The following is an 11,900-nucleotide window of genomic DNA, read 5'->3' as shown; positions in this document are numbered from 1 at the left end:
TCTCCTGCTCCAGCGGCACTAACTAGCCTTCATATGCCCGATAGGCTAAATAAACCCTTATTTTTAGGAGAACAGTTTAAGTGACCACACTGAGTTTAAAAGCATGTCATTTATTGAACCAGTTGTTTTACTATCCAACAGTTTACATTCTTACAGCTCAGTTCGTGTTGAGTTTTAAATGACATTGGCAACCACACCTGTTAATAAGCAGAAATGAACACAAAAGAGCAGAGAAACTCTTTTTGAGCACTTTTTTAAACTGATCAGGATATCACTGACTTGCTAAACCATACAATAAAAACAAAAAGCAGTTTAAAACATATTGGAACATCTAAATCCGCTGATTCTGTGAGGAGGTGGAAACCTGACTGTTTAATAACGCCGTAATCAGCCCACACCGCCTCAGAACTCCCACCTGCGTTTCCCTGGAACATGGAAAGCTAACGCCAGATTACACGTGCCTGCCCGGGTTAAAACTGCAGAGAGAGGTGACATCCAGCTAACACCAATGTAAAAGTATGTCAATACTCGTAGAGTGCAGATGAGACAAGTGCACCGAGCAGTGAGTAGGGACGGATATCAGAGGCTCCGAGTTACTCCTCTGCCTTGGCTGTTAGACCTGCTGAAGCAGAACCAGGCCCGGCTGCTGCTCCTCTGCTTTCCCCGGACTGTTCCCTCTCGTCCTGACTGTCGATCCTGGTGTGCTCCTTCTTCACCACTTCTTCCAGCTCTGCCTACAGAGGCAAAGTGTTAAACCACAACAGTGTGACGTAATGCACAGTGACAGATGATGGTGCAAACATGTAAAAATAACTCAGTCTTCGGGTTTCATGACACATCTGTCTCTGTCCCACGACCACATCTCACACAGGAAAAAGTTCCCCCCACATGTGAAAAACCTTCACCTTTATTTCCTTCATGGTTCCACCGTTGCAACCTGATACCTACAGGTGTGATTAAACCGATCACCATCATCTCATTTAAACAGGTTATCGCAGACGTTTGAACGGGTTCAGATTCCACCTGTTCCATCTAACAACATCATTTACAGCATTTCTTTCATTTTTTAGGGAAAAGATGGAGCTGATGAAGCAACAAGACTTCATTGCCTATGGGTGTTGCTCAATGCCAAGGAACCTCGCCTTGATGTCTTTGCCCCGCCCCGGTTGCCTAGGAGATACATCGTTTGGAGCCGCCAAGACGTGTTCCAGTGTTCATGTCCTACCGAGGCGTGTGTTCTCCGTTTGTTAGCCGTTTAGCTAGCTGAGCAAAGATACACGGGAGGTGTCTTGTAGCCTAGCCTTGGTCAAAAATTACCCAGAATACACCGCAGTATTTTCAAAAGGATGGTGGATCAGGAGCCGGCAGCTACTTCTGGGCAAATTTCAAGTTTAAAAGTAAGTCAACTAATTTAAAATGTTTTTTTTCGATCCAAAGAAGTTATCTATGGTTGGTTAGTTGCTTAGTAGTTGCAGCTTCGGTGGCTAGCAGGTAGTAGCTAACTTATATTTTTAATTTAATAAACATATACACAATTTAAAAAGTAAAAGGCTCGTTTTATATTTATATTGAAACTAATGCGTATAAAATATAACGTTATCTCCCGTGTCACGTGACGTTATGTGACCGCTGTGGACGCTGCGGTCACGTGATGCAAGTCTGTTCCATTTAACCATTTTCTTTGACCAAGGAAGGACCGTGTTCTCATAAGCAAGGCACCTTGCCTCGCAAGACATCACCTCGCAAGGCCAGGCGCCTTGACATTGAGAAACAGTAGTGATGCACTGATATGAAATTTTGGGCCGATACCGATATTAAGATCAATGTTAAGGTCGATAACCAATATACTGACATTAATGCTTCTAAAATCAGCAAATTTGTATAGAATAAAAATCATTAAAGCTGAATTTACCGTATTACACACACACACACACACTTCTGAGATGATTACAATCACTGTCACATGACTAAACAAATACACATCACCTCCCTCACCGTCTGAAACAGGTAAACAAATGGAGACAAGATGGATAAAAATATCAGTTGTTAATATTGGCCCAGTTTAATTTATCAGACTGATACCAATGTTTTAAAAAATGACTAACATCGGCCGATACCGATATTGATGCCGATATATTGTCCATCCCTAAGAAACACCCCATGTCTTTTTTGCCTTTTGTTACGAACAGGTATGGGTGTTAAAATGAAGAACACGTCATAACACAGAGGCATGTGCAAGTTGGTAAAATTCAAACCTGTTTTATATAAACAGGGCCTTTAAAAACACAACAATTACAAGAGTTAAAAAGGCAAGTGGTTACATGTTTAAAACAGGGATTCCCAATTATCACAGGATCTTTCATGGACGTTAAAACAGAGTTGGAGTACCCGGCGCGGAGGGTTACCGGGGTCCCACCCTGGAGCCAGGCCTGGGGTTGGGGCCCGTGAGCGAGCGCCTGGTGGCCGGGCTTACGCCCATGGGGCCCGGCCGGGCCCAGCCCGAACCGGATACATGGGCTCATCCAACTGTGGACCCACCACCCACAGGAGGAACATGAAGGGTCCGATGCAATGTGGATCGGGTGGCAGACCAAGGCGGGAGCCTTGGCGGTCCGATCCCCGAACAAGAAAACTGGTTTTTGGGACATGGAACGTCACCTCGCTGGCGGGGAAGGAGCAGGAGCTTGTGGCAGAGGTTGAGCGGTACCGGCTAGATATAGTCAGACTCACCTCGACACATAGCATTGGCTCTGGAACCCAAGTCCTTGAGAGGGGTTGGACACTCTCCTTTGCTGGAGTTGCTCAGGGTGAGAGGCGGAGGGCTGGGTTGGCTTTTTGTTAGCCCCAAGACACTGCCTGTGTGTTGGGGTTTACCCCGGGGGACGAGAGGGTAGCTTCCCTGCGCCTTCGGGTCGGGGAACGGGGCCTGACTGTTGTTTGTGCTTATGTGCCAAATATCAGTTCAGAGTACCCACCCTTTTTGGAGTCCCTGGTACGAGTGCTAGATAGTGCTCCATTAGGGGACTCCATTGTCCTGCTGGGGGACTTCAATGCTCACGTGGGCAATGACAGCTTGACCTAGAGGGGTGTGATTGGGAGGAAAGGCCCGCCTGATCTGAACTCGAGTGGTGTTTCGTTATTGGACTTCTGTGCAAGCCACAGTTTGGCCATAACGAACACCATGTTCGAACAAAAAAAAAACACATAAAACCGTGTGCCCATCGGTACACTTGGTACCAGGGCAGCCTAGGTCGCAGGTCGATGATAGACTTTGTAGTCGTATCATCTGATCGTATCATCTGACCTGCGGCCATATGTTATGGACACCCGAGTGAAGAGAGGAACGGAGCTGTCAACTGATCACCACCTGCTGGTGAGTTGGATCAGATGGCAGTGGAAGATGCCGCATAGACCTGGCAGAACCAAACGCATAGTGAGGGTCTGCTGGGAACGCCTGGCAGAAAAACCTGTTAAGACGTTTGACCACGTCCCGAGAGCAGTGGGGGACATTGACTCCGAGTGGGCCTTGTTCCTCTTTGCGATTGTTGAGGTGGATGTTGCTAGTTGTGGTCGCAAGGTGGCCGGTGCCAGTCATGGTGGCAACCCCCGTACCCGCTGGTGGACACCAGAGGTTCAGGGAGTCGTCAGGCTGAAGAAGGAGGCCTACAGGCCGTGGCTGGTCTGTGGGTCTCCGGAGGCAGCAGACAGGTACCGGATAGCCAAGCGGGGTGCAGCAGTGGCAGTTGCCGAGGCAAAATCTCGGGCGTGGGAGGAGTTTGGTGAGGCCATGAAGAAAGACTATCGATCGGCTCCAAAGAGGTTCTGGCAAACTGCCCGGCGCCTCAGGAGAGGAAGGCAGCAACTCGCTCACACTGTTTACACTGGGGATGGGGAGCTGCTGACATCAACTGGGGCTATAGTCAGGCGGTGGAAGGAATACTTTGAGGAGCTCCTTAATCCCACCTATGCACATTCCGAGGAGGAACCAGAGCCGGGGGACCTAGGGATGGACTGTCCAATCTCGGGGGCAGAAGTTGCTGAGGTAGTCAAACAACTACACAGCGGTGGAGCCCCGGGGGCAAATGAGGTTCGTCCTGGTATCTCAAGGCTATGGATGTTGTAGGGCTGTCATAGTTGACACATCTATGCAACATTGCGTGGTCATCGGGGGCAGTTCCTGTGGAGTGGCAGACTGGGGTGGTGGTCCCCATCTTTAAAAAGGGTGACCTGAAGGTGTGTTCCAACTATAGGGGGATCACACTCCTCAGCCTCCCTGGAAAGGTCTACTCCAAGGTACTGGAGAGGAGGGTCTGATCGATAGTTGAATCTCAGATTGAGGAGGAGCAATGTGGTTTTCCTCCTGGCTGTGGAACTGTGGACCAGCTCTATACCCTTGCAAGGGTGATGGAGGGAGCAAGGGAGTTTGCCCAACCAATCCACATGTGTTTTGTGGATTTGGAGAAGGCTTATGACCGTGTCCCCAGGGGCACCCTGTGGGGGACACTCCAGGATTATGGGGTGGGTGGCTTTCTGTTAAGGGCCCTTTACCAGAGGAGCGTGAGTTTGGTCCGCATAGTCGGTAGTAAGTCGGACCTGTTCCCGGTGAGGGTTGGACTGTGCCAGGGCTACCCTTTGTCACCGGTTCTGTTCATTACCTTTATGGACAGAATTTCTAGGCGCAGCCGTGGTGTGGAGTATGTCGAGTTTGGTGGCAGGAGAATCTCGTCTCTGCTTTTTGCAGATGATGTGGTCCTCCTAGCTCAGGGGTCGGCAACATGTTCCCATCAAAGAGCCATTATTACCCGTTTCCCACAGAAAAGACTGGGAGCCACAGCAGCCTCGTCGTTGTGGGCGGGGCCTACCCACAGACATCTGAGAGCTGCTTTAACCAATCACAACAGGTGACAGCAGCCAGTACTGGTAGATCATGTATGTCAAAGTTATCTTTCATAAGAAGATAATCAATAAAATGATTTATATAAAATGGATCCAGAAGTTGTAGCCCGTCTCTGACTACAATATTTTGATATTTTTCACCCTGTTGGTGGTTTTACTGAGCAGATGCCCCTTTTGTCATACGTTTCTTTTTAAAACATGTTTAGACTGTTCAGAATACAAATCCAGGCTCTGTCACGTTTGATTGTTGTAATTAAACTTTGTAGGTGGGGAAGGTCAGAAAAGGATCCGATCAATTTGTTTTTCCCTCATTTACAGTGATGGAGATAACGGCGCAGTGCGCCTGGCTCTCGTGTTAATCAAGTTAAATTATATCTCTTTGCAACAATTTTCACAAGAAAACAGAACAGTTAAAAGCAGGGCTTGTGTCGTGTTGACCGGACAGTTCCCGTATTTGGCTGTTTATTTTGACGGAGAAAGAATAGAAAGAATTACCCCGACGCATGCAGACGAACTGACATTTTATTCGTTATGCACATCGCAGATGTAGCTAAATCACCCAAGAAAAGATTCCCATCTGAACATCTGAGCTGGACACTGCTCAGCGCAGCTCGCTGTCAGCGTGTACTACATAAGGTACACAGCGAGCTGAAGATGTGGAGAGGGGCTTGGAGCGTGTCGCAGAACCAGAGCGCATGCGGGAAGATTCCTCTGACTGAAGCGAGAGTTTTCCAAACCCGGTCTCTCAGAGAGACTTGTCACTTAGGAAATGTTCCCTGATTATGAAACTTTGGCTGAATTGTGCTTGTTCCTCTCTCCAATCTGGCGTCGCATCCATGAGCCTGTCTGAGGAGAATCCCAGAATCTCACATCCTCTTCAGCTCAGGAAACGCCTATGATTACGCACAAGCGTGATGCATCAACCCGGTCTCACAGTAAGACCGGGTTGGACCTGTTCAGGTTTACGCAGACAATCTTTACATTTAGAATTAGCTTACAGATGTAAAATGTATGCAGTAAAATATAAAGCATTTTATTTAAATATCCAGTCATTATTTTACAAGCACAGAGAGCCACATCAGATGGATGGAAGAGCTGCATGCGGCTCCAGAGCCGCGGGTTGCCGACCCCCGTCCTAGCTTCATCCAGCTCTGACCTTCAGCTCATGCTGAGTAGGTTCGCGGCCGAGTGTGAAGCGGCTGGGATGAGGATCAGCACCTCCAAATTGGAGACCATGGTTCTCGACCGGAAAAGGGTGGCTTGCCAACTCCGGGTCGGAGGAGAGGTCCTACCTCAAGTGGAGGAGTTTAAGTATCTTGGGGTCTTGTTCACAAGTGAGGGTAGGAGGGATCGGGAGATCGACAGGCGGATTGGTTCAGCATCTGCAGTGATGCGGACGCTGAGCCAATCTGTCGTGGTGAAGAGGGAGCTGAGCCAGAAAGCCAGGCTCTCGATTTACCGGTCGATCTACATCCCAATCCTCACCTATGGTCATGAGCTTTGGGTAATGACCGAAAGAACGAGATCGCGGATACAAGCGGCCGAAATGAGTTTCCTCCGTAGGGTGGCCGGGCTCAGCCTTAGAGATAGGGAGAGGAGCTCGGACATTCGGGAGGGACTCGGGAGTAGAACAGCTACTCCTCCGGATCGAAAGGAGTCAGTTGAGGTGGTTTGGGCATCTGGTCAGGATGCCTCCTGGACGCCTCCCTGGGGGGGTGTTTCGGGCATGTCCTGCCGGCAGGAGGCCCCCGGGTCGATCCGGCACACGTTGGAGAGGTTACATTTCCAATCTGGTCCGGGAACCCCTTGGGGTCCTGCCGGAGGAGCTGGTGGAGGTGGCTAGTAGAGGACGGTCTGGAGCTCCCTAGTTGGGATGCTGCCCCCGCGACCCAGACCCGGATAAGCGGAGGGAGATGACGACAACGATTCCCAATTAAAGCAGACATCTAAAAAGCTCCCAAACATAACACAAAGGTCCACTGACCATATCACAAAGTTTGGAGCTAAGAGGGAGCCAGCACTCTGACCCCTGGCCTGTTTTAAAATCTAAAAGCACTCTTGCTTTTACCAATTAAAAATAGCCTGACTAAACCACTAAAAACACCAATGGAGCCAACAAGAAGCCATGGCACAGATTTGGTCTCCCGGTTTCTGAGTCTCAGTCTGGCAGCTCGTCTTTATACTGCCCTGGTGCTGATTGGGTCCAGGTGTGAAAACACAAGGAGGGGCAGTCTCATGAAGGGCAACAACAGCTTTTTATCCCATCCCCAGAGCAGAAAGGCACTGGCCGTAACGCCTTACAGTAACAATTAAATGTTTAAGATCAATCAAGGCGTTATGCTAACTTCTAACCAATTAAGTTTGTCTCACTCTCTCTTCTAAAAATCAAAATTCAATTCAAAACCACTTTAGAGAAATAAAATTCATATTACTAAATTAAAGCTGGAGTACGTAGTTTTCAAAGATGCTTACATTTGACTCTGACCTTGTTTGATGGTGATGACACGTAGGCAATTTTTCATAATTTATATTACCTCTAAGTCCCTCCCCTGGCCTCTACAGTAAACAACTAATTTATGCAAGTCTAGCGCGCTGACCAATAGCGTTGCGTATCCACAGGAAGGAGCTGTAAATCCACGAGGATGCACCCCAGTCCTCAGCATGCACTATGGCTTGAAGCAGTGTTGTCTAGTTGACGCCCCTTTTTTTCATAACAAAAACGAGATGCTGACGAGCTAAAAATAGCTCTTTGGTGACTAAAACTGTCACGGTCAGGAAGGAGGAGGTGGAAACCAGAATGCAGAACCCAGAACGACTCGAGGCAGGAGTGGTTAAAGAAAAACAATTCTTTTATTTTAAGGAGGATGAGCCAAAAGTCCAAAAACACATGAACTAGACTAAATCTCAAAAACAAAACAGAAGCTCACTCATGAGCACGGACTAGGAGAAAACTTGAGAGAGACAGAACAACGCTGACAAATACAATGAACGAACAAACACTTAATGACAAGACAAGGCTTATATACACATAGAGGAGCAATTAAGAAAACAGGCAGCAGGTGTGTGGAGTGAAGGCTGGAGGGAAAGCAGGTGCATAATATTATCTAAATGGGGAACAGAACCAGAGGAGGGCAGATAAACCTAAAACTATAAAACTAAAAACTAAACCTAAAGACTGAGGGCCAAACATAAACAACTAATAACTAGATGGATAAGGAGGACTAAATAAAGATTGATTAGGAATGGGGAATGATTAGAAAGACACCTGGGGGAAGTCTACAGAGGGCTGGGGATAATAATGGAACACAAGAGGAAAACCTGGAGTGGGAACTGGAGGGGCTGGGGAGCAAAGGGACACAGAACATGACATAAACGAACGGGAGTTTTCGTTAACAAGCTGAGACTAGACGAAAACTATGCTCAAAATGCTCATTTCTGCCCGTCTCACAAAAGTTATAACTGTGTTAGCACTGCTGCTGCTGTCGGTGTCCTCTGATCTGACCAGACTCAGCAGCCGAGTGAAGCTGGCTCTCCCATAGATATGTATATAAACACTAGATGACTCATCCCCACTGTTCGCCAATGGGATGCAACGTAGCAACGTGGCGGCCAGCTTACCTAAGTCAGCTGCCCCCTTTCTTGACATTGGGGTGTATGGTGCATGTACTATTTAAATAACTAACTTGCTCAATTTTCAACTGATTTTCAAAAGGTTTGATTTGTTATAAACGCCAGAGATAAGTCTATGAAATAGGATGGGTTTGGCCCAGAATTTCCTGTTATTTCACTCCACAAAGCATTTAATCTTTCATAGATAACACATTTAATTGTAAGCTACAGTAACTTAAAGTTTACATAGCCTATTATTATATTTTATAGATCTGTATATATAGATCTGTATATATATATATATACAGTTGTGGTCAGAAGTTTACATACACTTGTAAAAAATATAATATAATGGCTCTACTGAGTGTCCCGTTATTTTTAAAACTCTGATTTTTCTCTGATAGAGTGATTGGAACAGATACTTCTTTGTCACAAAAAACATTCATGAAGTTTGGTTCTTTAATGTCTTTATTATGGGTTAACAGAGAAAAGTGATCACATTTGCTGGGTCACAAATATTAAGTGAATTTAAGTGAATTTCAGTTTCCAGTTTCCAGAAAAATGCAGAAGCAGCCGTGCACCCAGCACACAGAGACAGACAAAGGCCTTGAGGATATGGAGGAGAGGAGGATAAAAGCGTCTGCACCCTCCAAGAGCCGGAAGAAGATTGCGTTAGGACGTCTTAAATTTGTAAAAAAAAAAAAAATTTGTAACAAAAATTTTCTTAAAAATCCATTCAGGTATTTGTAAATGTCTACAGGTACATGTGTAATTGTTATTTTGACAACTAGTTACGTGTAGTTCAACATAGAGCATCCCAGCATGGACGTAATTTTCACTTTAGAAAGGGGGGGGGGGGGGGTATATCTTTACAGTATGATCTAATGGGAAACAGGCTTCAACACAAATGGTTGTTTTCTGCTTGGTCCTAGAGCTCAACTAGTGTCAATTTAATATAGCGTAATATTGTTTTTGGATGGTAAAAAGTGCAGGGGTCAAAACTTGAATTTGGAAAAAGTGGGGGGGGGACATGTCCCCCCTGTCCCCCCCCAAAATTACGTCCATGCATCCCAGCAAATATTGGTCCGAAGGCCAAAAACTGTAACCGTAGGACGGCTTCAACTGGTAAAACATATGTAAGTGAACATTACCTAAGAATCCATTCAGATACATTTATACATGTCTAGTTATCTGGGGTTTACATTATTTTGACAATTTGTTACGTGTAGTTCAACATAGTGCATGTTGTGAATCAGATGTAGCTCCACTGGGCGACAACCTGCACATGCCAAAGAGATTACTTAACACGCCAAGGACCCGGGTTTGAATCCAAGCTGGGACATACAAGATTCTGTCTCAGATGGCATGCGGAAATGTTTTTTCATTCCAGTAATGATAATAAGAATGTCTAATAAGAAGCCTAAATTCTAATTATTAAACATCCAGATGAGACGCGCTGAAAGACGCTTATGTCACGGCCAGAAAAAAAGACAAACTCCTGCTTTCCCTCACAGTCTGATGTTAAATGAGGCCAAACTTCCCTTGTTTTATAGGCTGGCAAGCCAGACTAAATAAATGTATCATTTAGTCTGGCCATGCTCCATTGACGGCTCTCGGTTGTGGGGCGGGTTCTACCGTTGTCTTTCAAATGATCTCCGCATTCCACTGGACAATGAATGTGACATACTCCTGTTTCACTCTGTTGCACCATCCCACCCACCAGGCATATAGAGTGCCCTGATTGGCCCACAAAGCAGATAAAGCTCTGTGATTTGTTCACTAAGCAGATAGAGCACTATGATTGGCCCACCATTATGGACCAATCACAGCTCTTTATGTGTTTGAAACCCCTCTAGAGAGCTGTGACTGGCTAGCCAGAGTCCTGGTAGGAGCTGCTGAGGTTCCAGTGGAGCATGCCTAGACCAAACTTTGCAAAGCAAGAATTTGGTCTAGTTCACTAGGCTACTTGTTTTAGGCTTCAGGCTAAAACTCTCACATACTACGCTAAATACTGCAGTTAACTGTTATTCTGGTCCAGTTTGTAGGCCGCCTTGCTCCTTTTCAGGTCACTCACAGCAATGAGATGAGGGTGATGGCCACACCAACATCGCTCTGGCTGTACGCTTAGGCTCATTGGTGTGTGTGTGTGTGTGTGTGTGTGTGTGAGACAGAAGAGACCAAACTAAAGTTAATGTGAGTCATAGCAACCTTCAGACCAGAAGTTCTGTGAATTTAATTTGATCCTCAATAACCTCCAGTGTTAAAAGCAGTGACTAACGTGTCTACTAGGGATGCACCGATGGATCGGCATTTGATCCCAATCGGCCGATAGCGCCCCTATCGGTTTTGATCGGAGTTTTCAAAATAGATCAAAGCAGACCGATCAGGTAGGGTTGTCACGGTAACCGGTGTAGCGGTAAACCCCGGTAAAAAAAAGTTGACAATAATAATAACCGTCTTGTTTTTAAAAAAATTTTATTATCTTGGTGGGTTTACCGTGGCTGCGGTGTAGGCGCGGTGACCCTTACCAGCCACCGTATCACCTGCTGAAGTTGCAGGACCGGTGTTCTGGGAATTTCTCCTACCCGGTAAACCGTCCTACCCGTTGTTCCTGAGCATGTGCGCGCATGCGCACAACACAAAAAGGGAATGCTACTCTGTTGTCATATTTGCAGGAAAATAGGTAAGTTATTGACGTTGATACTTGATTTTTTGGGTTAGGGTTAGGGTAAGGGTTTGTGTCATCTAAAACACCGTTAAATGATCCTATGGGTAGGACGTTTGGCCAAAGTAGGATGTTTTCTCAGAACACCGGCGGCACATGCGCGCTTTGTTGTTTACAACCAAAACTTTCTTGAAGCTAAAGCTGAAATAACGGCCAAAGGAGGAGACGGCAGCGCTCAGGAGGACATTTTTATCCCTCAAAGAAGACAAAGTGGGAAGTACGGGCATCTTTTAGATATTTGAAGAATGCCGAGGGACAGCTGATAGAAGACGGCTATCCTGTTTGCAGCACGAGCAGAAAAAGTGTCTGTGAAAGGCAGCAACGCTTCAAATCTCATGACACATCTGCGTGACCATCACCCACAACTCCACAGTCAACGCAAGGCAAGCTAACGTTAGCGTTTTAGCTAAAATGCGTGATCCGAGGATTTGGGTTGAGGGAGAACGCAACGAGTCGCTATATAAAGCAGCCGCAGCGCCGCTACCTGCATATAAACCGTGTGGCGGACACCCCCATATTGAAATGACGCTATGCATTACGGGGCTCCCAGGGACAGATAAGAGTTGGTCTCTCTCCAAGAATAATTATGAATTTAACAATGATTACTGCCTGATGACATTTTCCCACATCTGCAAAGCTCACTGGAAGGACACAAACCGAGGACAATGTT

At 46.4% G+C, this 11,900-nt stretch overlaps 2 protein-coding genes across 2 annotated transcripts in view; one reads left to right on the top strand and one right to left on the bottom strand.

Moving 5' to 3' along the window:
* LOC139062561 (uncharacterized) overlaps positions 1-7,936 on the top strand; it is a 44,491-nt gene extending 36,555 nt beyond the window's left edge. The window contains exon 2 of the mRNA XM_070543790.1: positions 1,071-7,936. Coding sequence (XP_070399891.1) covers positions 3,320-4,123 — 804 coding nt within the window. The 5' untranslated portion in view covers positions 1,071-3,319 and the 3' untranslated portion in view covers positions 4,124-7,936. The remainder of the gene's footprint in view (positions 1-1,070) is intronic.
* Positions 95-11,900, bottom strand: part of sirt2 (sirtuin 2 (silent mating type information regulation 2, homolog) 2 (S. cerevisiae)) — a 31,645-nt gene continuing 19,839 nt past the window's right edge. Inside the window, exon 16 of the mRNA XM_070543789.1 lies at positions 95-734. Within this exon, the coding sequence (XP_070399890.1) occupies positions 594-734 (141 nt within the window). The 3' untranslated portion in view covers positions 95-593. The remainder of the gene's footprint in view (positions 735-11,900) is intronic.

Source organism: Nothobranchius furzeri, chromosome 13, assembly GCF_043380555.1.
Source record: "Nothobranchius furzeri strain GRZ-AD chromosome 13, NfurGRZ-RIMD1, whole genome shotgun sequence".
NCBI classification, from domain to species: Eukaryota; Metazoa; Chordata; class Actinopteri; order Cyprinodontiformes; family Nothobranchiidae; genus Nothobranchius; species Nothobranchius furzeri.
This window is presented reverse-complemented; position numbering and strand designations above follow the sequence as displayed.